Source organism: Rhinatrema bivittatum, chromosome 8 (genome assembly GCF_901001135.1).
Source record: "Rhinatrema bivittatum chromosome 8, aRhiBiv1.1, whole genome shotgun sequence".
Lineage (NCBI taxonomy): Eukaryota > Metazoa > Chordata > Amphibia > Gymnophiona > Rhinatrematidae > Rhinatrema > Rhinatrema bivittatum.
Window position 1 is genome coordinate 148644639 of NC_042622.1, and position 24236 is coordinate 148668874.

General features: G+C 44.8%; 1 protein-coding gene across 4 annotated transcripts in view; it reads left to right on the top strand.

Moving 5' to 3' along the window:
• Positions 1–24236, top strand: part of POLA2 (DNA polymerase alpha 2, accessory subunit) — a 161343-nt gene that overhangs the window by 33710 nt on the left and 103397 nt on the right. For all 4 annotated transcript variants that reach the window (XM_029612329.1, XM_029612326.1, XM_029612327.1 and 1 more), the window contains 2 exons: positions 1236–1345; positions 23077–23270. In XM_029612329.1, the coding sequence (XP_029468189.1) occupies positions 1236–1345; positions 23077–23270 (304 nt within the window). The remainder of the gene's footprint in view (positions 1–1235; positions 1346–23076; positions 23271–24236) is intronic.

The window sequence follows — 24236 nt, forward strand, 5'->3', positions numbered from 1 at the left end:
AGGTGGATCAAAGGAATAATCCTCGCAGCATATTTTCTGAAAAGCTTGCTTATTCAAGGGCTTAGTCTTCCTCTTGGGCAGAGTCTACAGAGATGTTTTGGGAGGACATTTTGTAAGGCGGTCACTTGGTCTTCCTTACGTTCCTTCAGTAAACATTAAAGTTTGGATGTGCAAGCCAAGGACGATGCTGCATTTGGGGCAAGTGTTCTCAGTGCAGCATGAGTACTTCCCATGTGTCTGGACTGGGCTAACAGGATGATTAGGAGTGAGAAATTTAGTTTTACCTGTTAATTTCCTTTCCTTGAATCCTGCTAGATCAGTCCAGGACCCTCCCGGGGAGTCAGCGGCTGAAACCTCACTTATCCTTGGATGAGTATTCCTCAAAAAGTTCATAATTTTTTCCTGTGGAGAGAACCTGTGGATTTCTTTATCTCCATTTTGTGGCTTCCTTTCTCCCTTTCTGTTGGCGTTCTTAGAAAGGGCTGACAGTTGGAGGGTCCTCTCCTGTTTCTGTTTCTTTGTAGTTTGGTAATATGGGATTTCTCCCCTCCATAGCTTTGACATAATGATATTGATGAGTTGCCAGGCTGCACCATTCCTTATGGTCAGTGATGATGTCACTGAAAAGGTTGTGGTTCTCTGTCTCCATCTGCTGGCAGGACAGTGAAAACCCACGCTTCTGGACTAGTCTAGCAGGATTCAAAAAAAGGAAATTGATAGATAAGCATAAATGTCTCTGAATTTATCCTAGAAGTGGAGAGAGAAAATAATTTTGAAGGCATTCATAGTGTTGCTAAGAACAGGAAAGGATGTTGAATTCTTTGATTCCTGGGCTGAGAATGCCCTTCACAATTAGTTAAATTAAACTCTAGCATATGTCAGATAAGAGCCACATGTTCCACGTAATCTGGTTAGCCCTGCCTTTCTTCTTGTAGCTAAGGAAATCATCCATCTGTTAGCAGTACAAACTTGACTCCCTGTTCACACCTTTTTGCTGTTTGCTGGGAAGAGTAGCCAAGTGCTAAAAAAAGTGACTTTTTCTTTAAATTATTAGGAATTAGGTGTTTGGCAGTAGATCTCTGCAGTAATTCTAGTCTTGATTTTATTGGAATCTTCTCAGGTTGAATTTTTAAAATTTTTTTGTAGAGGCCTTTTAGGGAAGGATAAGGGAGAAGACTTACATGCTGAAAACCAGTGCAAATTGTAATTTTTCTTTCTGTTTTGGTTTGTCTTAGAGCTCCCAGAAGCGAAATCTGAGCACACCTGAAAATCCCCGATCAAAAAGGGTCCTTTCTGCTTCCCGGAGTCCGCACCTCTTGTTTTCTCCATCCAGTTTCTCACCAAGGTATTTTATGGCTCAGAAGCAGTGGTCTAATTTAGACTTCCTGTTCGTGCCCCAGATCAGTCCAGACAAGTGGGTTTTGCATCCATACCAGCAGATGGAGTCGGAGAACAAAAACCTTTTCTGAAACTGCTGCATAAGTTAGCATGCCACCTGCAGTCTCTCAGTATTTCTCTGACTCCAGCAGATGGTAGAGGTGAAAATCCTGCAGTCTGGAGAATTAAGATAAAAAAAAACATAAGTAAAGAAAAAACAGAACAGGATTCTTGTGTGGGCTCCCTGATGTGTTAGGCAGCTTCGTGGGCCATTCCTCAAGTGAAGCAGGTGAGCAGGGGGTTGATATCCCTGGTTTAGCTCAGCCTGAAGTCAAGGGGACAAAGTCTGTGGTTCCGGCTCCCTCCTTCCCCTTGGACTGCTCCCAGTGGCCCTCCGGCATCTGAATCACCATCAGGAAAGTATTCTCTTTCTTTTTTTCTTGGGGGGGGGGGGGAGTATTTTCACGGGCTTGTCTTCTTTAAAAAAAAAAAAAGACGAGGGGGGGCGCTAGCACCGCGGAGTGGAATGGTCGCATAAACCTGAGCTCCTCACTTCCCCGGGCTAAAAACGGCAAAAACTCCAGCAAATTCTGCAGCTATTTGCACACGGGCTCCCTTATTGGAAAGCTTATCAGAGGGAGATGGCACAAAAGAAGAAAAGTGTGGATTTTCGTCAATACTCCTATTCTAAAACCGAGACGAGAGAAATTGGGCCTATGGAGGCAGAGGCTCCTGCCAGCCTGGTCGAGCACGAGGGGGACGGAGACGCTGACTCTGGCTCCGGAGAGCTGGGCTTGAGCGATACACCGACCAGAGATGAATTTCGTCAATGGTTCGCTGACTTAAGAAAAGATATGAAAGCCAATAAAAAGGAACTATTGGATCGGATGGCGGACTTAAAAGAAGAAATCTCAGATATTGGTCGGCGGGTAGACGATCTAGATGGCAGGATGGATGCACAGGCTGAGAAAATAGAGGGACTCTACACTCAAGACCAGCAGCTCTCTCAGGAAACTTTAGAGCTGCAATATAAGTTAGAGGATCTTGAGAACCGGAGCCGCAGAAATAATCTGCGGGTCCGGGGCGTCCCGGAGTCTGCGGACTATGCGGACTGCGCGGCCACTATAAAGACTTTGGGACTGTTCTTTTTACAAAAGGATTCGACAACACCAGAGACTGTGACTTGGCCAGAAATTGAAATTGAGAGGGCGCATAGGTCCCTTGGTCCAAAGGTCGGTGACAAGCCCCGGGACATAGTGGCTTGCTTTAACAGGTTCCCGATAAAGGACAAGATCTGGCAGATAGCAAGACGGCAAAAGGAATGGGAGTGGCAAAATAATTCCATATCTGTGTTTGCAGATTTGTCTCCCATTACCCTCAAGCGCCGGGCGGAATTTAGAGACCTTACTGCTTTAATGAGAAAGGAAGAAATTCGATATCGCTGGCTCTATCCATGTGGTCTGGCCATAACCCTTAATGGGGCAACAGTAAAAGCTCAATCGGTTACAGAAGCAGCGGCCATTTTGAAAGACGCAGGCCACGAGGTGCGGGTGCTCACGGCCCTGAGGAGACAACTTACAAATGTTCCTTCTGAACCGCCCAAATGGCAGCGGGTGACGAACGGAGGGCGCCGACTGCGAAGGCAAGAACAACAGACTGCTTTCCCCATCCGCAGCAGAATGGAAGCGCTTCGCTGAAGTCGTGCGTACTATATCTGCAAATGAAAAGTGCCCGGAAACCTGTGCGGGTGCAGTAAGAATCGAAGACTCGTTACCCGGTTTTGTTTAGACAATTTATTGCAAACCTTTGACTTACACAAATTGAATTTGCCGTTCATATAGTTATTTGTGATGATGTTTGGCCTGGGGGGGAGGGGGAAGCACACTCCATGGGTGCCATTGTCCTTTTCTGCTTCGGCAGAGCAGCCTGCTTTCCAAGGCGGCGCAAAGATGGGGGGTGGGGTATGTTCTGGGTCATGCTTGTTTGCTTTGTTGCGGAGTGTCAAGGGAGGGTGCTTTTAAACCTGAGACGAATTCGGAGCCTAAACTTAGTCCGTATATGCTTATCTGATTTTGCCAGTGGGAGGTGCAGCCTGATAGTGATGGGCCTGATCTCCTGGGACAGGGTAGCGTTGGGTGGAGGGGACCGGGGTGGGTCTCCACAACCACAAGATCATGATTTCCATATGTATCCGGTCTTTAAATGTTAAAGGCTTAAATAACCCGAGGAAGCGTCAGCTTTTGAGGGAAGATGTCCAGCAATCAAGGGCAAATATAATATTCTTACAGGAGACACATCTACTTAGGAAACACGATCGCTTGCTTCCATGGTCTCTATACCCTCACTGTTATAGTGCCCCTGCCTCTCGATTGCACAAATATACTGGTGTGAGCGTCCTATTGCACAAAGATTTACAATGCCAGGTTAAAAAATTTCAGGCAGACACGGAGGGGAGATATGTGTTGGTTCAGCTAGAGCTGGGGGGGAAAATGTACAATCTTCTCAATATATATGCCCCGCAAGCTTCTTATGGTCTATTTATAGAGCATATGACTAATATGATGGCTCAGCAGGAGATGGGTATTTGGATAATAGCTGGGGACTTCAATATGACTATACAGCCGCCCCTGGACAATTCTACTGGCGGAGGGATTGGGGCTAAGAAAGAGAGGAAACTTTTAAAATCCTTCATATATAAGTGGGGTCTAGTAGACATTTGGAGGACGCGAAATCCGAGTGGGAGAGATTATACATTCTATTCGAACCCTCATAAATCCTATTCCAGGATTGACTATTTTTTGGTGGATAGATCTTGCTCTAGCTCAATCACGGCTGCGACCATTGGGCAGATCACATGGTCTGATCATGCCCCAGTGGACATAACCGTGGCTGTTACCGGCTGTGAGAGTGGACAGAAGTATTGGAAACTGAATGACACGCTACTAGATGATGCCACGTTTTGTCAGTCTGTAAGGGATGAAATAGAATTCTACCGTACACATAATGAGGAGGCTTTGGGTAATCCTTCTTTGTACTGGGAATGCCTTAAAGCTGTCCTAAGGGGTAAATTCATCTCACAGGGGGCTTATCAAAAAAGGGTCAAAACCACTCAAACCCAATGTTTGCAAACAGAGATTGCCAACCTGGAAGCCACACATAAACGGAACCCTACCACAGCAGTTCTGCAACAGCTCCGAAACGCCAGGTCACAATACTGTGCGTTGTCATTAGCGGATGTGCCTGTCAAACTGAACTTGGCCAAACAGCAATATTTTGAGTGGGGGGATAAGGCGGGCAGACTTCTTGCACACAAGTTAAAGCATCGCATAGCTCAGTCTCAAATCACCAGCATACGGGGCGAAGACAGAACATTGTTACTGACTGCCAAAGCTATACACGAGAGGTTTCAGAGGTTTTATGGGGGGCTTTATAAGAAGGAGGATTCCATACAGGACGGGAACATAGTGGAGTTTCTAGGGCAGGTAACTCTCCCACAAGTATCTGAACAGGAACATGACAGGTTAGAGCAAGATATATCCCTGTGCGAGGTTCTTCAGGTAATTAAAGACCTCAAGGTTAACAAAGCCCCGGGCCTCGACGGGTTTACTGCCCACTTCTATAAAACGTTTGCTACCGACATAGCCCCCATACTAAGGGAGTTATTTAACTCTTTACGGCAAGGCGGCTCCTTATACAAAGGTTCTAATGTCGCTGGAATTACAATTTTGGCTAAACCGGGTAGGGATCCTACAGAGTGCGGCTCATATCGTCCCATCTCCTTGATCAATCTTGATCTGAAAATCCTAGCCAAGGTCCTGGCTAACCGTTTAAATATGGTGCTGTCACACTTGATACATCCTGACCAGACGGGATTTATTCCGGGTAGGATGGCCGCGGACAATGTCCGAAAAATTTTGGATTTAATATGGTGGGCTAAGGAGAATCAGTTACCGGCCGTGCTCCTGTCCATAGATGCCGAAAAGGCTTTTGACATGGTGCACTGGCCATATTTGTTTAAAACGATGGAGAGGATGAATTTTGGCCCTTTCTTCCTCAGATGGATTCGGGCCTTATATGAGGATCCAAGGGCATGTGTCAAGGTGAACGGATCCTACTCTGAACCCTTTGCGATAGAGAGAGGCACCAGACAGGGGTGCCCTTTGTCCCCGCTACTATTTGCGTTGTTTCTGGAGCCATTGGCAATTAAAATTCGGGATTTGAAGTCAATTTCTGGTGTAGAGGTGGGAGGAGTGGATTACAAGATATCTTTATTTGCGGACGATGTTTTGTTCACCCTGACCTGCCCGACTGAATCCTTAGCTCAGGTAGTAGCGTTGTTAGCCAATTTTAGTTCTGTCTCCGGCTTTAAATTAAATTTAGAGAAATCGGAGATCCTAAACGTCTCCTTGCTGGCTGACCAGGCCAGCAAGGAGACGTTTAGGATCTCCTTTCAAATGGGCGCCGCACCGCATAAAGTACTTAGGGATCTTCATCAGTAACAAATTGGAGGATCTTTTTCAGTTAAATTACACTCCTCTTGCTTCCAAAATTTTCCTTGATTTGGATTGTTGGACAAGGCATCAATTGTCCTGGGTGGGACGGATTGCAGCTATAAAAATGACTGTCTTGCCCAAGTTTCTATATCTTTTTCAGACGCTTCCTGTACCTATATCATCTTCTATACTTAAATGTTGGCAGAAAAAGATTTTTGCGTTTATCTGGAAACGGCGACCACCGAGGGTGGCACGGTCGACCTTGTATAGACATAAATTGAAGGGGGGTTTGGGGGTGCCTAATTTAGCATTTTATTATGCAGCCGCTCAACTACGGGCTATAGTGGATTGGAATAGAAAATGCGAGAGGAAGCGTTGGGTGGATATAGAACAGGCATTATTGGACCCCATGCCGCTGTGGGCCACTACTTGGCAACCAAAGGAAACCTGGTTGCCAGGAGGTGTAGTGTCCCCATCTCTGGCCACTACCCATCAGATCTGGTGTACATGGCACAAAAAGTTAATTGGGAGTAGACAGTATTTCTTGAGCTCCTCTCTGTTCCACAACAAGTTGTTTACCCCTGGCTGGAGCTCCCGCGGTTATGCCCATTGGAAGGAACGAGAGATTCAAACATTTGGTAAACTATGGGAAGCGGGTGGCATTCTCCCTTTTGCGATATTTCAGGAGAGATTCCAATTGGAGGTGGAAGATGCATTCCAATACTCACAAGTTAGTCATTTTCTTCGTTCCAGGGTCATATCCACAGATCTCTCATTAGGTAAGAGTCAATTTGAAAATTGGTGTGAGAGGGCAGACAAGGCGACCAAAATGATATCGCAAATATACGATTTTCTTAACACGGATATTCACTCACGTCCTGCCTTTGTGTCCGCCTGGGAGCGAGACCTAGGGAAATCACTTGACCAGGATCAGTGGGATACCATTTTCCTAAATACAAAACGTAGTTCTATTTCAGCATCTCTACAGGAAAATGGGTACAAGGTGTTATTAAGGTGGTATTGTACCCCCTATAAACTATGGAAAGCTAAATTGCGCGGTTCGGCGCATTGCTGGAAGGAGTGCGGAGCTGTTGGCACTTTCTTCCACATGTGGTGGAGCTGTGCCAAGGTGCAGCCCTTTTGGGAGTTGGTGAATACGGTTCTGCAGCACATATTTAAGAGGCGTTTTGTGCTCACCCCTGAACAGGCGCTGCTTAGTGTCCCTGTGTCCAGTAATATCACTGAATGGAGACTCATACATCAGATCTTAATAGCAGCGAGGTGTGTATTGGCCGCAAATTGGAAAAATAGCACTATACCTGATTTATCCCTGTTGGTCCGGAAATTGGATGGGGTGATGGAAATGTATAAATTGACTGCCCAAAAACATAGAAACCAGCCTAAACATTTCGCTATATGGCAGCCGTATAAGACATGGAGGGCGGCCTCAGTCCAATAACATTTGTACGATTTGACAGCTGTTATTGTAGTGCTAGAACATGCTATATAAACAGGAATTATTATAACTATGCCAGAGTTCACTGTATAGGATAACCGCTGGTTGACGGTAGCCTACGGGCACATACAGCGTTTAGTCTCATGTATTAGGATATGTAATGCCTTTGACATCTGCACAATTGTAAGCTGTTTTATGTACCCAGACACTCATATTTCTTGGGGAAAGTTAAAAACCATTACTATTGTATAATCAGTTGGTGTTTTACTTTTTGTTTTGAATGGTCAATAAAATATTATTGAGAAAAAAAAAAAAAAAGACGAGGCAGTGTGGGTGCAGACGCTGACCGGCTGGTTGTAAGACAGCTGGGGAAGGAGAGCGAGCGCTCAAGGTCCACTGGGCACCTGGGTTGGGAGGTCCTTCAGTGTGGTCTGTTGACAGGCAGTTTCCCATCTAGCATGAGGCACATCTAGCTTAGATGAGTGCAAAGAGTGCGCATAATGGTGGCGGCCATGGGATGCAGCAAGTGCTGCAGGGCTGGTGGAAAGAAGAGTACGTGTCTGAGTGTAAGTTACTGAAATGGCAGGTGTGTGCATAATGGTGACAGCCGCAGGATGCAGCAAGGGCTGCAAGGCCTGTGGAGAAAGGTGTACGTGCTTAAGTTGTGCTTCAGGAAGAGAGAAGCTCAGCTGAGGCAGTGCGGGATAAAACTGTCACCCGATCAGCTGCAGCAGGTGAGAGAGTTCGGCTGACAAATGTGGAAGTGACCATTTTGTCATTGCAAGGCAGTCAACAGGTAGAATCGCCGGTCGAATATGATTCCCTGCGGACCCAGAGAGGCAGTGATGAGGCTGGGGAGCTCATGAGGGAAGGTTCCAGCGGCTTAGCAGGAATTCCCTTGGACTTTGTCTTCTTAAGGCACAAAGCTTATTTAGCCAAAAAGGAGAGCAGAAAGCAAGTGTGCTCCTCCACTGAGGCCTCAGCGACAGGCTAAGGTGGGCAGATGAGACTCTCAGGGAGGGTCAAGTGCTTTTTTTTCCATCTGCTAAACCTTCAAGGTCATCAGAGCGGTGACACTGATGACGCAGATCCCTCAGAAGGGTTCGGAGGTCAAGATGATGGCCCTGGAGGGAGCCCTTCGGGGGCAATCAGGAAGATTGAGCTGTGGCCTTTGATCCCGCATGTGCTGGAACAGTTGGGAGTTAAAATTTCTCAGCTGGGGTCTGACCATGAAGGGCAGGACCCCGTCAGGGAAGGCCTGCAGGAACCCCCAAAGCCTTTCCGTTCCAAGGAACAGTAAAGAAATTGGTTCTCTGGGAGGTGGGATACTCCACAAGCGAGACTGAAGGCTGATACTTTGGTCTGCGAAGTTATTAAGAAAACCACCTGGACAGAGCATTTGGCCATGCTGGAGGTTGCTCAGGATCAGTTGTCGCTGATCCACCTAAGAAGGATGTTCAAAGTTTCGACCTTGGGCTTGCGGGACTGGCTGCAGGGGGTGCAGAGCTTGCTGGCAAAAGTACATGTTTCCTCTGCCTCTACTAGGCAAGCAGTACGTCTGGAGGCAGCCGTGGCGTATGTACCCTGTGATATGTTTCGGACTTCAGTCGGAATTATGGTGTCAGCGGTATCAGCTAGATATTTTCTTTGGTTATGCAATTCGGCAATGGACGTCTGGTCCAAGTCCCAGCTTAGTGTTCTCCTCTTTAAGGGGAGGTTAATGTATGGCTAGGATCTAGAGCAACTCATAAACTTTTGAGGAAATCCAAAGGGCTAAAGTTGCCTGAAGAAAAGCCGAAGAGAGGGTATCGCTTCAACAGGGGGGCTTTCTCATCTCAGAAGAAGGATTAGACAGCTGCAATCCTTTCAGGGTCTGCACCTCTGCCAGGAATGTCGCCTCAGCAGTGGCAGCCAGAAGACAATTATGGCTCCGAAATTGGTCAGCTGAGGCGACCTCCAAGGCGAACCTCAGGAGAATGCCCTTTAAAGGATCTCTCTTGTTCGGAGGCGAATTGGAGAAACTAGCCAACAAATGGGGCGAATCTCCAGTACCTCGGCTACCAGAGGACAGGAACAAAAGAAATCAGTACTCCTGTCCCTGAAGAAACAAGGGCAGAGGAACTCAGCGCTTTAGACCGTACAAGAACACATGCTACCAAGTGCCCCGCAGGCAGGGCTCAGTCCTTTTGGAACAGATACAACAAGAGGGGAGCAGGCTCAGGTACAGGCTCCGGCCGCACCCCACAATGAGAATCAGCAGACCCATCCACAGGAAGAAGCCATAGGGAGCAGGCTTACTCTCTTCTACCAAAGATGGGTCGAGATAACATCGGAGAAGTGGGTCCTAGCAATCATTCGAGATGGGTACTATTTAGACCTCCACAGCATCCCCCAGACAAATTTATGAGATCACCATGCCACTCCCACTCCAAGAGGATGGCAGTGGAAACCACATTGACAAAACTACTCAGCCTAAAGGCGATAAACCCGGTGCTCACGCACCAACAAAATACTGGTCACTATTCCATCTATTTTATCGTTCCCAAGAAGGAAGGAACATTCTGGCCCATCCTGGACCTCAAGACTGTCATCGTTACCTGAGGGTACCACGCTTCCGCATGGAAACCTTACGCTCTATCATAAGGGCAGTACAGCCGGGAGAATTCCTGACCTCACTGAATCTATCCGAAGCCTATCTTCACATCCCGGTCCACCACGACCTCCAGTGCTTTCTACGCTTTGCGGTAATGGACCATCATTACCAGTTCTGGACGCTACCCTTCGGACCTTCACCAAAATCATGGTGGTAGTGGCGGCATCACTGAGGAAAAAAGGTATCCTCATACATCAGTATCTGGACGATTGGCTGATCAGGGCGAAATCTCCAGAGGAGAGTCACCAGGCGACCACCAGAGTCAAGAATTTACTGCAAAAACTCGGGTGGGTCGTCAACACAGCCAAAAGCTGCCTGCAGCCCTCCCAATCACTAGAGTACCTGGGAGTACGGTTTGACACCAAGCAGGACAAGGTTTTCCTTCCCTCTCCAGGAAGAAGGAAACTGATGGGTCACCTGCGAAAACTGTTGAACTATGCTCGCTCCAAGTCCTCAGCCTCATAACGTCAACTCTGGAAGTCGTACCATGAGCAAGGGCCCACATGCGCCCACTACAACGTTCCCTAGTGTCACGATGGAACCCAACGTCCCAGAACTACTCCATCCACCTCCAGCTACCAGCAGAGATTCGGACCCAGTTCCAATGGTGGCTACAGGAAGACCACTTGAGCAAAGGAGTAAACTTATCCCAACCGAATTGGATCTTGCTCACCACGAATGCGAGCCTGAGAGGGTGGGGAGCCCACGGTCACGAACTGACTGCCCAGGGACAAGGAAGAGGCGGGATGGAACATAAACGCCTGGAAGCCAGAGTAGTCAGACCAGCCTGCCTATGTTTCGGCCACAGACTCCAGGGAGAGTCTGTCAGTCATGTTGGACAACGCCACAATGGTGGCATACATCAACCACCAGGGAGGAACCAGAAGCCAACAGGTGTCCCTGGAGATAGACCCCCTCATGGCGTGGGCGGAAATATACCTGCAAGGGATCTCAGCCTTCCACATCGCGGGAAAAGACAACATCTCTGCCGACTACCTCAGTAGAGAGAGCCTAGATCCGGGGGAATGGATGTAGTCGACAACCGCCTTCCAGTTGATAGTAAACCACTGGGGGACCCCAGCCATGGATCTAATGGCAACCTGGTCTAACACCCAAGTTCCCAAGTTCTTCAGCTGCAGACGATAACCGCAATCCCGGGTTCCCTTGTCCAGATGCCCTCGCCCAGACTTGGCCACAGGAAGACCTGCTGTATGCCTTTTCCTCCATGACCACTGCTGGGCAGGATCATCCGCAAGATAGAACACCACAGGCGACTAGTATTTCTAGTGGCCCCGGACTGGCCAAGAAGGCCATGGTACGCAGACATGCGAAGACTTCTTGCGGGGAACCCTTTGTGTCTACCTCCACACAGGGACCTTCTCCGACAGGGACCAATCCTCCACGAAGACCCGACTCGATTCTCTCGGTCTGGCCCTTGAGAGGACTCGGCTGAAGAAGAGCGGATACTCTAAGGCAGTGGTTCTCAATCGGTGTGTCGCCAAGAACACGCAGGTGTGTCGCCACACTTCCCGGTCCCCCGCTGACCCAGCTGCTTCCCTGGTCCTCCTCCGCCCGGGCTTAAAATGCTTCCGCGGCCCGGAAGAGGAAGTGGTGAGCATCGGGTACGTGCATGGGAAGAAGAGTCCATGCTAGTGTGGTCAGAATCGGACCGAAGAACAGAAGAGAGTCGCGGTCTGAAGAATGTGAAGCACGGCTCGGAGGAAAATGAAGAAGAGCGTCAACCCCCGCGGCTGATGGGACTCCTCCTCCGCGAGAGCAGAAAATGAAGGAGGTTAGGGTTGGGAGGCAGCTGTTGCTGCCACTAGTTCCGGGGGGCGGGGGGAGAGTGAATGAGCAAGCAAGCATGTGTGTATGTGTGTGAGTGAGATAGCATGTATGTGTGTAATGGAGAGCCTGTATATGTGAGAGTATGTCTGTGATTGAGAAGCCTGCCTTTGAGAGAGATAGCATGAATGTAAGTTTACAATTGGGAACCTATATGTGTAAGTTTGTGATTGAAAACCAGTTTGTGTGAAAGAGTGTGTGTGTATGATTGAGATCCTTTGTGTGTGAGAGAGATCATGTGTATGTATGATTAAGAACCTGTGTGTATAAGTAAGGGAGAGAGCATGTGATTGAGAGCCTGTGTGAAAGTGAGAGAAAGAGAGAGCATGTGTGTCTGTGTGTGATTGAGAGCTGGTTTAGGTGAGGGAGCACACGAGTATGTAATTGAGAGCCTGTGTGTAAATGAGAGAGAGAGAGCATGTTTGTAAGCATGTGAATGAGTCTGTGTGTGTGTGAGAAAAAGACAGCATATATGTGTGTGATTGAAAGCCTGTGTGTGTAAGTGTGAAAAGATAGACAGCATGTGTGTAAATGTGTAATTAAGAGCCTATATAAGTGAGAGAAAAAGCATGTGTATATGAGAGTGACTGAGAGCATGTGTGTATAGGTGTGTAATTGAGAGCCAGTGTGAGAGAGAGCGCTGGTATGTGACAGATAGAGGAGAAAGTTCCAAGCAAACCACCCCTCCTCCTGCTAATTCAGAACAATCTCAGGACACCTGGATATCAAACGTTTCCAGGTATGCAGAGCAAAAACATTTTTTGTATCCTTATTTTTCATTACTGGGTCTTTGTGTTTGCTATTTTGAAATATTTTATTGGTATCTAGAAATTTTTTATATGAGTTTTTAATTATTGGCTATTCCATTCATCAGTTGTTGCGAAATAATCTGCTCTTTTTGTTAGTATGGTTTTACTGCTACCGATTTTATATTTCTTGATTTGTTTTATAAGGATGGGTGATGTTTCTTTTTTCCTTTATTACACTGCATACAGAGACTCTGGCTTGTTGCAGTTTCCAATTCAATTTTTTCTGCATGCTTCTAGTTATGCGTTTTGGTCTATTCTTTGTTAGGTGAGGGTCAGCACATGTGACTCAGGTGAGGTTTTCTGCTGGCGTGTAGTTTCTGTGTAGGGCTCTATAGCAGCCTGACTTGGTCCATTTTCCTAATAGGAGATGTATTGGTGCTTAAGGCCTGGTGTAATATTTCAGTGTTGCCTTTTCTTACGTAAGATGGTTACTGTTTAAGTGCTGGAAATTGGTGCTGTTTTGGTGTGGGATGTTTACTATTTATGCAATTTCTGTTCACACAGAATATGTATCTTTTCCTTGTGTCATTTTAAACAACAAAAATAATTACCGGACGTTTACTTTTTATTTCCGCTGTGAATTGTAATGAGCAGTGTGTCACACATGTGAGCGTGGCTTGTCCGGTGTGTCACGATGGGAAAAAGGTTGAGAACCACTGCTCTAAGGCAGTGATTGATGCCTTGCTTCGAGCATGCAAGTTCTCCACATCACTAGCTTACATATGAATATGGAGAGTATTCGAAGCCTGGTGTGAGGACCGTGAGATTCTCCCGCAGACAGTCAAAATTTCCATGATCCTGGAATTCCTGCAGGACGGCTTGAAGAAGGGGTTGTCTCTCAACTCCCTCAAAGTTCAGTGGCCGCGCTGGCCTATTTTAGAGCCAAGGTGGATGGCATCAGTCTATCAACCCATCCAGACGTTTCCCGCTTCCTGAGAAGGGTTAAACAAATCTGACCACCCTTAAAGTGGCCAGTGCCCCTATGGAACTTCAACCTAGTACTAGACTTCCTTGCGGGAACTTCCTTCAGACCAACATGTGGCCTGTCACTACATCTCCTGACCTTGAAGACAGCATTCCTAGTGGCAATATGTTCAGCCCGTCGAGAACCGTTCCTCAGGTTCACACCGGGAACCATACAGCTACGCACTGTCCCCTCTTTCCTACCGAAAGTGATTTCTCAGTTTCACCTAAACCAAACCATCTCCCTGCCATCTCCAGACAAATTCAAGGACTCTGAAGACTCGTGCCTTCTTCGCCATCTTAATGTCGGCAGACTCCTAGTCCAATACCTGGAAAGATCGGAATCTGTGCGAAAGACGGACCACCTAGTCGTCCTTCACAGCAGGAAGAAACAGGGGGGGGGGGGCGGCCTCGCGGGCAACCATAGCCCACTGGATCAAAGAAGTAATCAAGGCGGCCTGTGTAGAGGCAGGGAAGCCCCCACCTCTACAAGTGAAAGCCCATTCAACAAGAGCCCAGGCAGTGTCCTGGGCAGAAACCAAGATGCTGTCTCCCACCGAGATCTGTCGAGCGGCGACGTGGTCCTCCATACACACTTTCTCCAGGTTCTACCGCCTGGAAGTCCAGGCCCGGGAGGACACAATCTTTTCAAAAGCAGTACTAACTGGGCCATGGGCATCCTCCTGCCCGGTTCGGGAGTAGCTTTTGTACATCCCTTTGGTCCTGAGTCCATCTGTCTACACTAAGGTAAATGAAATTATCAGGTAAGTAATTTCTCCATTACCTGCTAATTTTCCTGGAATACCACAGATCAGTCCAGAGCCCCACCCTATTAAAAAACTGATATCTGCTATGTGTAACATAAAGAAGACTGAAAAGTCTCTTGTCATTAATGTTTAACTTTCAGGGATTTTGATCCCTGCTGTGGACCTAAGAGCTCTTGTTGAAGGGCTTTACCTTTATTCCCCTGCTCACGTAGAGGAAGAAGTTAGGTTAACTTTTCAATTTGTCTACATCTTGGCTTGGGTACAGCTCAATACTGAGGGACTGCAGGTGGCACTCTAGCTTATGTAGCAGTTTCAGAAAAGCTTTTATTCTCTACCTCCATCTGCTGGTAGGGATGCAAAACCCAGTTGTCTGCATTGATCTGTGGTATTCCAGGAGCAAAAATTAGCAGGTAAGGACCAATTTTCCTTTCTCTGCTGGCATGTACAGATCTCCTCGTCAGTGCTCACCTGTAATTTGAGAAGCAGGGCTGAGGAACCCTGCTGGGGTTTAACTTTAAAGTGTTAAGAATGCTTTACATTATCAGTAATTATTGTAAAACGTTTTATGAAACTATGGTGCTACCTTAAAGGTTTAATTTTGTGGTAATGCTAGTTTGTGAAGATAGGCAAATCAGCCATTTCATAATGCGTGACCCTGATGGAGCAGATTTCAGAAGGGTTGGTTCTCTAGATTCTCTTCACTGCCACCTCCAAATCACCTTGGGAACCCTGGAGATTCTGAGGTGAATTCCTTAGGAAAAAATGTTTTCCTCAGAAGAGATGTTAGCAGGGACTCATTTGCCCAGAGCTCAAGGCCTCATTATTGTGAGCAAAACAGCTCCAAGCCCCTTACTAACTGAGTATTCCATAACTGCTTCAGGCAGGACTAGCCCTCTTGTCCTGCTGTAACAGACTCCCAGAAAAGGAAAAAGAGAAAAAATCCTGTGCGGTTCCCCCTCTCCCCCCTCCCCTCGTGGCTCTGGGTTCCTGTCTGTGCTTTCTGCTTTAATCAGGAGAGCCCACTGCTGCCACCATATGTAGTAGTTGGAAGCAGCCTTAACTTGGGAAAAATAGCTAGGAGAATGGAAGCAGGTAGACTCTAGTTGTTTTGCACACACAGTTTTATTTACAGTGTTTACCTCAGCAGCCTTAAATGCAGTTCCAAGGGTGGAGGAGCGAGAAAAGAAGGATATTACCTTAAAAATTACCAGCGGACGTCTGAAGGGTGAGGTGATTTCCCCGGCCCCCGACGAGTCGCCCTGAACTCTGCCCGCGCTGACTTCATCAAGGGGTGACTGGCTGCTGCATAAAAGCCAGCCCCCTTCGGCGCGTCGCCAAAGCCGCGCGCGCGGCTTGGTTGAATTTCTCACTCCGGACAGTGTTCTTAAGAACGCTCTTGGAATTGGACTATTGCTGTTTAAATGTGAGTAAATTACATTGATTATTTTAATTCTACTCGCTCCAAAACCCACCCAGGAATGAAACTTTTTGACCGAAGACTTCAGAGAGGAAGTTCTTGGAGGAGAAGTCCATTACCTGCTATTAAGTTCACTTAGAGAATAGCCACTGCCATTAGCAATGGTTACATGGAATAGACTTAGTTTTTGGGTACTTGCCAGGTTCTTATGGCCTGGATTGGCCACTGTTGGAAACAGGATGCTGGGCTTGATGGACCCTTGGTCTGACCCAGTATGGCATTTTCTTATGTTCTTATGTTCTTAACTAGGTATCATAGTATATAACTCTACTTTATTGTTATGTCTCATACTAAAAGGAAGGCAAAGATACGTGAGGTGATAACATCATCTCCATTATCTGAGCCTGTCCAATCTCAGATACCAGCGTTTTTCTCACGAGCTCCTAGTAAGCAACCGGAGAAAGGGGCCACTGAAGATACAGGCATAGAGTGGATGCCTGATCTTCCGACCAAAACATCTCTTAGTCCCGGTGCCCCGTGTACTCCTCCTCCACCTCACTTGCTTTCTTCTGATTCTATACAAGTAGATATTTCTAAAGATGAGGAGAGGACCAGGCTAAAGAGGGACAATGGGAATCAAGATCTGAAATTAAAATACTACCGGAAAAACCTAATGTGATAACATTGGATTCTCTCTGGTCCGCTATTACATCATTAGAAACAGCGATTGTTAATCTGATGAAATTAACAACGGACTCAAATCTTCGATCCTCAAATATTGAGGCTTCTATTACAAGGATTGATAAAGAAAGAGTCAATGGAAAAGAGAATGACTACTTTAGAAACATGCCATCAAAGATTCACAAAAACCGAAATACTACATAATAAAAGATTAGAGACAATTGAAAATTCTCAAAAATATTTAAATCTTAGTTTTACATTTTCCCAAACTTGAATTGGTGTCACCGTTAGATATGTTTAAAAAATATCTAACTCATGTTTTAAAATGGCCTCAACAATCTCTGCCTCCTATCTCTAAGATATATTATGTCTCTACTAAAGGTAGTATACCAGTAGAGAATAAATAAATCAGGTGAATTATCATTAAATCTAACTGATGTAATAGAAGCTACTATAGAAACAAAGATTGTAATTAGATCAACATTGCATGTTTCCTTCATATTCGCTACTTATAGAGATGCTGTGTTTCGTTTTTTTATGAGAAATAGAATGGAAAATTTTCATGGGGGAAAGATTTGGATATATCCTGATCTATCTAGAATGACACTGCTGAGGAGGAGAAAATTCCTAGATTTAAGAACTGAAGTAGAAAATACGGGGTTAAAATGTTTGTGAAATATCCATGTAGGTGTGAGATCTTGAGACATAGTCAGAAATATGTATTCTTTGAAATTTCACAACTACGTAAATTTCTTGACTCCCATCCCCATGAAGATTTAGCTTTAGGAAACGAGGCAAAGTGAAAATAATCTAGGTGCAGTCTTCTTTTCAATTGTTCAGAGGGGATTCCCTTGTTTTTCCTTTAACAGCTTATTATTCTTTATTTTCCTTCCTGGGGTCCAATAAGGTTCACAAATATACAAATATTTTGTATTACTTATTAGATTATGAGATATCTGTATTTTTTATTTTCTTTTTTGTATCAGTATTGTAAAACTCATAAATAAAAACAAAAATGCAGTTCTAAAAACATCAAACAAGAAAGACAACCTGACACATCTGTTCATGCAGACGCCATCTTTGGTCCATCCTTACCTAGATGATTGGTCAAAGTTGGCTCAAGAAGGCTTTGATCAAACATCTCACTGAAGGCAATCTTTTTAATTGTGATTTGTTCGGCAAGATGCATTTCAGAACTGCAAGCATTGTCATGCAAGGAGCCTTTCTTAAGTTTTTTGAATGAAGTGGTATTTATATGTACAGTGCTTTCCTTCCATCCAAAATGGTTATGCCCTTTCATCTCAGTGAAGTGGTCTGTTTGCTGTCATTTTAAAAGAAGTCATGCAAAGAGGAGTTCAGTCAGTTGCATTGCCTTGCTGTCAGGAGAATTTTACTTTGACACTTGAAAGTGACTAATGCTTTGAGAAGATTATATCATCCCTTTGTCTTATTCAGTGGTCGTAGGAAGGGTGAGGTGGCTTTGAGGCTTTATTAACTCGCTGGATTAAGGAGACTGTAATGGCTGCCCGTGTAGATGGGGACTTCCCATCCTGAAGAGTTTGAGGGTTCATTCAACCAGAGTGCAGGTGGTGTCTTGGGCGGAACTTTGCTTGTTATCGCCCTAGGAGATTTGCAGAGTGGCTATGTGGTTGTCTTTGAACTTGTTTGCAAAGCATTATTTCTTGGATGTCTGAGCCAGAAAAGAAGCATTGTTTTGGCTCTGCTCTCTTGAAAGCAGGTTTGGCAGTCCAGGACCCTACTTGACTTGCCATTATTTTTAATCTTTTGTGGTATTTGGAGTGTTCATAAGATAGATCACCCAAGGTGAATCAATTGGATGGATTGGGGGATCTCTCTCTTTATTACTATTATTACCTTGTCATATTGAATATTGGCAGGCTGAGTGCGGCACAGGACCCTATAAGGAGTGATATCAGGGAGCCTTTTGTTCTGTTTCCATCTGCTGTCTGGGGTGTATAACCCATGCATTTGGACTAGTCTGGCTGAACTCAAGAAAAGGATATTTTCAGGTAAGATTAAATTTCGCCTTAGTTTTGAAAGTATCTGGCCTCCCTTCCTCAAGCCTTATAGGGTAGTGTCTCTTTGAATCTTGTTGTTGAAGTTGGTTTCCTTGGTAGCCTCTTCTAAGGGTAGTGTTTCATTTCTGTTTGAATCAGGCTTTACTCACTTTTTTTTAAATTTAATTTTTATTGAACTTTTCCATATTTTACAGGATAAAGTATACAGAGAAGAACATTACTTTCATACAATTCAAATTCACAAGAATAAATATTGTACTTCTCTTGCATATCCTCTATTCATATTGCAAGGAAATTAGAGGCTTTGCAGGTCTCATTAAACAGAGCAGTTAAACAAAACATTTACAATGACACAGGAAAATAATGATTGTCAGTGCTTCATCTAACTACTAATTTATCCCAATTACTATAGAGTCCTTTAAGAGTGGGAATCCAGGTATGCTCTCAAGTGTTCTGGAAAATTAAAAATATATCTAGAATTCTGATAGGTAATACAACATCAACAGGGATATCGAAGTATAAACTTTGCCCCTCTTTCCACCACTTCTGTTCTCATAGAGATAAATTTCCTCCTATGTAGTTGCGTGGAACGGGCTGTGTCTGGAAAGATTTTAATAGTTTGACCATAGAAATTCTGATTTTGGTTTCTAAAGAATAATTTTAATACAGAGTCCCTTTCCATCAAAAATGCAAAATGGACAATCAAAGTGGCCCTTGATGTTATATTTACCTCAAAAGATTTCTCTAAAATATGTTAGGTTTAAATTTACATCAGGTTCTTCCTCTGAAGATTTTTTTCTCTTCCCCTATTTTCTGTGGAACATAGTATATTCTAGATAAAGCTGGTAAAGCTGATTCCGAGTATTTCAGAATATTCATTGAATATTGGAACAAACTATAAAACAAATCCAACGGAGTAATTAAATGGATCCTTGGGAAATTTAAAATTCTCAGATTTTGATTTCTAACTTGATTTTCCAAGGATTCAAGTCTATCTACACACATCTTTTCTGATCTAATCAAATTTATTTGTACTTTCTCATTTTCTCCTATCTTCTCTTCAACCTTTCTTAATGATGATTCTAATATCTCTATTTTTTTTCCAGACTCCAAATTCTGCTGTAAAACATCTTGTAATATTTTTAAGTTATTGATTTTTGCATCCCTATTATCATATTACCTATTTCTTCTAGAGAGAAATTCTTTGAATTAAAAGGTGTTAACTTAGGAGTTATTACCTGGATTTCCCTTTCTCTTAACCCTACAGTAGCCTTCCCATCTTCCTTTACTCCTCCTACGCTTCCTGGCTCCCTGGGGCTTCCTTCATGGGAGTTTTCCAAAGATACAGGAAGTACATCCATTCTACCCGATGGTGGCAAAGGTCTCTCTGGGGCCCTGGGGCTCAAAGATGTCTCTAATGGCCTGGGGCTCAGCTCCTGCTCCTGAGCGGTTTCCCCAGCGGCCGCACCCGGAACTAAAGGTGAAGCTCTACTGAAACACTCCTCAATTCGTGGCTGAATCATATCTGTAATTGGTGTAGAGGCTAACTCTTTGACTCGAGCCTTCCGCTTGGTATGCGGCATTGGAAAATAAATGAAACAGTTACCAACAAAAAGAGGATGTCTCAGTCGACAATCAAATAACGTTATTGCCTACAAAGTCTCTCGGCCGCTGATACTGACAGTTAAGAAATAAACTTCTTACTTGATCTGTAAGTTTTCAATGTTCTATGGCTTCTCCGGGCAAAGCCACTCGCCCCTTCGTCGCGCCGGCGGCAGCGTCGCGCCGCGATCGCAGTTCTTTTATGTCAACCAGACTCCTCCCACTGACCGGCAGGCCAGGAGTTAAGAAGGAAATGAGAATTCAAGTAAGGCTTACTAAGGCAGCAAGTAAGGTAATTTCAGCGGCAGCCTCACGCCGTATCGCAGTTCTTTTATATCAACCAGACTCTTCCCACTGCCCGGCAGGCCAGGAGTTGAGAAGGAAATGAGAATTCAAGTAAGGCTTACCAAGGCAGGTAAGGTAATTTCAGCGGCCGGCTTTACTCACTTTGATGTGAGACAATCAGGTGATAAAGGCAATGAGAGGGATGGCCACTCAAGTTTTTTTTTTATAGGTTACATTTGAGATGTTTGTAGGTGGCCAGTTTCTTCTTGGATTTATCTTTGATGCATTCTATTAAAGCAGAGTGGCTTAAGGCATTAATTTCAGGAGAAAACGAGGAGATGAGTGCCTCAACCTTCTCCGCCAAGAGTTTTCAGGACACAGAAGACCATCAAGCCCACTTGATGAGGATGCAGGACTCCTTGTAGGCAGAATCAGAGGATAATGGCAGGGCAGCACCTTTGTCTCCAGTGCATCCTTGCTCTAAGCACGGTGGGTGTGCAGGCTGGGAGAGGCTGTGTCTTGGTCACAGGAATCCTGAGGGCTATCATGGTTTTCACCTGTTGGTTTGGGCAGAGTGTGGGTACTTCTCACATGTGTGGTCTGGTCTGATCTGGCATGGACAATAAAGAAGGTGAAATTTAAACTTGCCTATTAATTTCTTTTCCTTGTCCTGTCACCAGTCCAGAAACCATCTAGGGAAGCTGTGGCAATCCAGGGCTCTCAGTCTGACAAGTTGAGAAAATTAGCAGTGAGCACATTTTTGCCCACTCTGAAGTTAGTTGGCCTATGACCTTGGTGTAGGGGGTTATTTAATTCCTGGGTTAGTGATCATTGAGTGAAACTTCTTGGCTACATCAGGTTTTAGTTGTGATTTGGAAAGTAAAACAAACTTACTTTGGTTGTCTTAGCTTTGACATAGGATACTGAAGAGCTGAAGGCAGCAGCAGTTTCTATAGGGGAATGAAGTCAGCTTTAAGCTTTTTTTTTTAATTTGTCTCGATCTGCTGACAGGGGGATATAACTCACATGTTTGGATTGGTTTGGCAGGACTAAAAAAGAAGAAACTTTAATAGGTAAATTAAAATTTCATCTTGCTGTAACTGGAATATATCTTAGATTTGTAAGTAGGTGCTCAGTATCTCCAGTACAGTGTTCTGCCTTTTGCCCTAATCTGTACATGACAGGTATTCACAAAATATCTGATAATTGTAGTGATGTATTATGCTAACATAGGGTTCAAGCATTTTCCTATTTGGCAAATGTGGGCTTGATCAGCCAATCTCTGGTGAGGACAGACAAATCAGTGTGAGCCCAACGTCTGAGTGTTGCAGTTCATCAATTTCCCCAAATCCGGTCTGTGCTTGTCACCTCAATTCGGAGTCGGCAGACAACCTGGTCTACATTAAGAATTCTTGATTTGATGGCTTCCACAGTGCAATTTACTCCCTTGGCCCAGCTGCATGTCAGACAAGCCCAATAGATATCACATTACTGTCAGTATTCTAGGTTTGGACTGTCCATTCTCCAAGGTCTTTTTTTCCAAGGGACACTACCTGTCTTCCCTCCCTCTCTCCCTGGATCTCATTTTTATGGTTTTGGGCTTTCTTCCCTGTTTGTGTTTTTATTAAACAAAAAAAGGAATAAAATATCAAATGTTCTTCCATCAAGAATATGTTTTTCATACATTGGCAGACAGTTTGTTTTCCCTTTTTTTGTTGTTGTTGAAGACACCCTATAGCTAGTGAGTCTATGTGACTGGCTGGTCTTCAGAGAAAGTGAAGTTGCTTAACTGTAATCGTTATATTCTGAAGACAGATTTCCACTTACACAAGCCTACTCTCCTCTCTTTGGGAGATGTTCACTCAGCTTTACCCAGGGGCTGGAGTAGACTGTGGGGCCCCAATACCCAGAATAGGTAATGAAAAACTCTGGAAGAGTCTGTTCCACCAGGGCCATGCATGGTCCTGTGAGCCATCTGTGTAATTGGTGGTCTATGTTCAGAGAGCACTTGTCAGAAATAAGCAACTTTGCTTTCTTTTGGTATAAATGGATACTTCCCCTAGTGTGGTTGAAACCATGTTGGGGATCATTTATATTTATCACAACCTGTGGCTCTCAAAACACCATCTGTACTCCAGGCACCAAATTGTAAACAATACATCAACTGTCAGTGAACCTGGTTTCTTTATTTAATTAATTTGTACCTGGTACAAATTAATTAAATAAAGAAACCAGGTTCACTGACAGTTGATCATTTATATTTACCATATATAGTGATTTTGACTACTTTTAGTATTTTAGTGCTACGGACAATTTAATGTAAATGTGGCCTGTGTTCGTATAACAAAATATAAACTGATTGCAGGATTCCAGCTGAAGCTCTGGTGCATGGCACCTGGCTGAGGACTGTCAAGGCAGTGATCAGACTTAGGTACATTTGGGGGGATGGGGGCAGTGTTACAAAATTGGGGAAAAATACCTGGATAGATGTGAACAGAGGCTTATAGTGCCAGGATTCCAGCCCTGGTTCATTTGAGCTGAAGCTCAAAAGAGCAGGAAGAAACTGCTGGACCAAAAGAAAAGATGCAGTACATGATGCAGAACTAACCAGTGGCATTGACCTTTGGCTCCAAGGGTCTTAGAACGGTTCAAGAAATTCTTACATTTTAGTCTCTTCTTCCCCATTCAGTGCCACTCCATCCCAGAAGTATGGTTCCCGGTCTAATCGAGGTGAAGTTGTGATATCATTCAACATGGTGCAAGGCATATCCTGGAGCGGGCATGGTGGCAAGAATACCAATGTGAAACTCTTTATATCCACTGATGAGCTGCTGACAAAGACTTACAGATTCATGTTCCAGAAACTGCTGGATGTCAGGGAAGGTAAAGCTATTAATCAGATGAAGAAGCCTACTGATCTGCACATCAGTGCATTTGTTTGTTTGTTTGTTTTCTGCTTTTTGTCACTTCAAAGCAGATTATATTCAGGTACTGTAGGTATTTTCCTATCCCTAGAGGGTTTACAGTCTAAGGGCCTGATTCACTAAGGCTTTTCTCCCATTCTGTATCTATGGGAAAAATGCTTAGTGAATCAGGTTCTGCTTCATACCTGAAACAATGGAAGGTAAAGTGATTTGCCCAAGATCACAAGAAGTAACAGTGGGATTTGAACCCTGGTTTCCCTGGTTCATAGCCCACTGCTCTAACCACTAGTCTTATTCCTCCACTCTATTTAAGAGCATAAAGCTGATCACATCCCCTTTGCTCAGTTTGAATCAAAGAATGATAAAGCAAAGGAGAATAAATCTGTTCTTGCTATACTACTCCAGGGCTGGGAGGAGGCTAGCTCATTAACACTGATGGAGCTGGTGAATTTACCCCTGCATTGGTCTTGTTCATATATTCGTAGAGCAAATCATTAACAGCAATTTTGTAGCTTTATTTTATTTAATGTCTTCCATGTGATCTATTAATGAATGCGTGCAACCCTTTTGTGACAGCAAGAGTGGTCTTGCGTTCCCTGACAGCTTCTCTGTTTAAATTTTTTCGTGTTATTGGATGGAGGTGATTTGATCTTGAATGTCCTCTTTAGCCTACTAGACCAGTCCAGACACGTGGTTTGTGCTCCCCAGCCAGCAGATGGAAAAGAACAGACTTAACAGGCTTGTAAATGTCATTCCTTAGAAGATTCTGACCTTGGCCTCCTAGTATTTTCTGTCTCCAGCAGATGGTGGGACATGCATCCCCTGCTGTGAGCTGAGGCCTGTTAGGCCAGGTGAAAAAGAAATTGGAGTGGGCTGTTCCTGAGGTGACAGTCTGTGGATTCCCTCCCCCAGTTGAGTGTAGTCC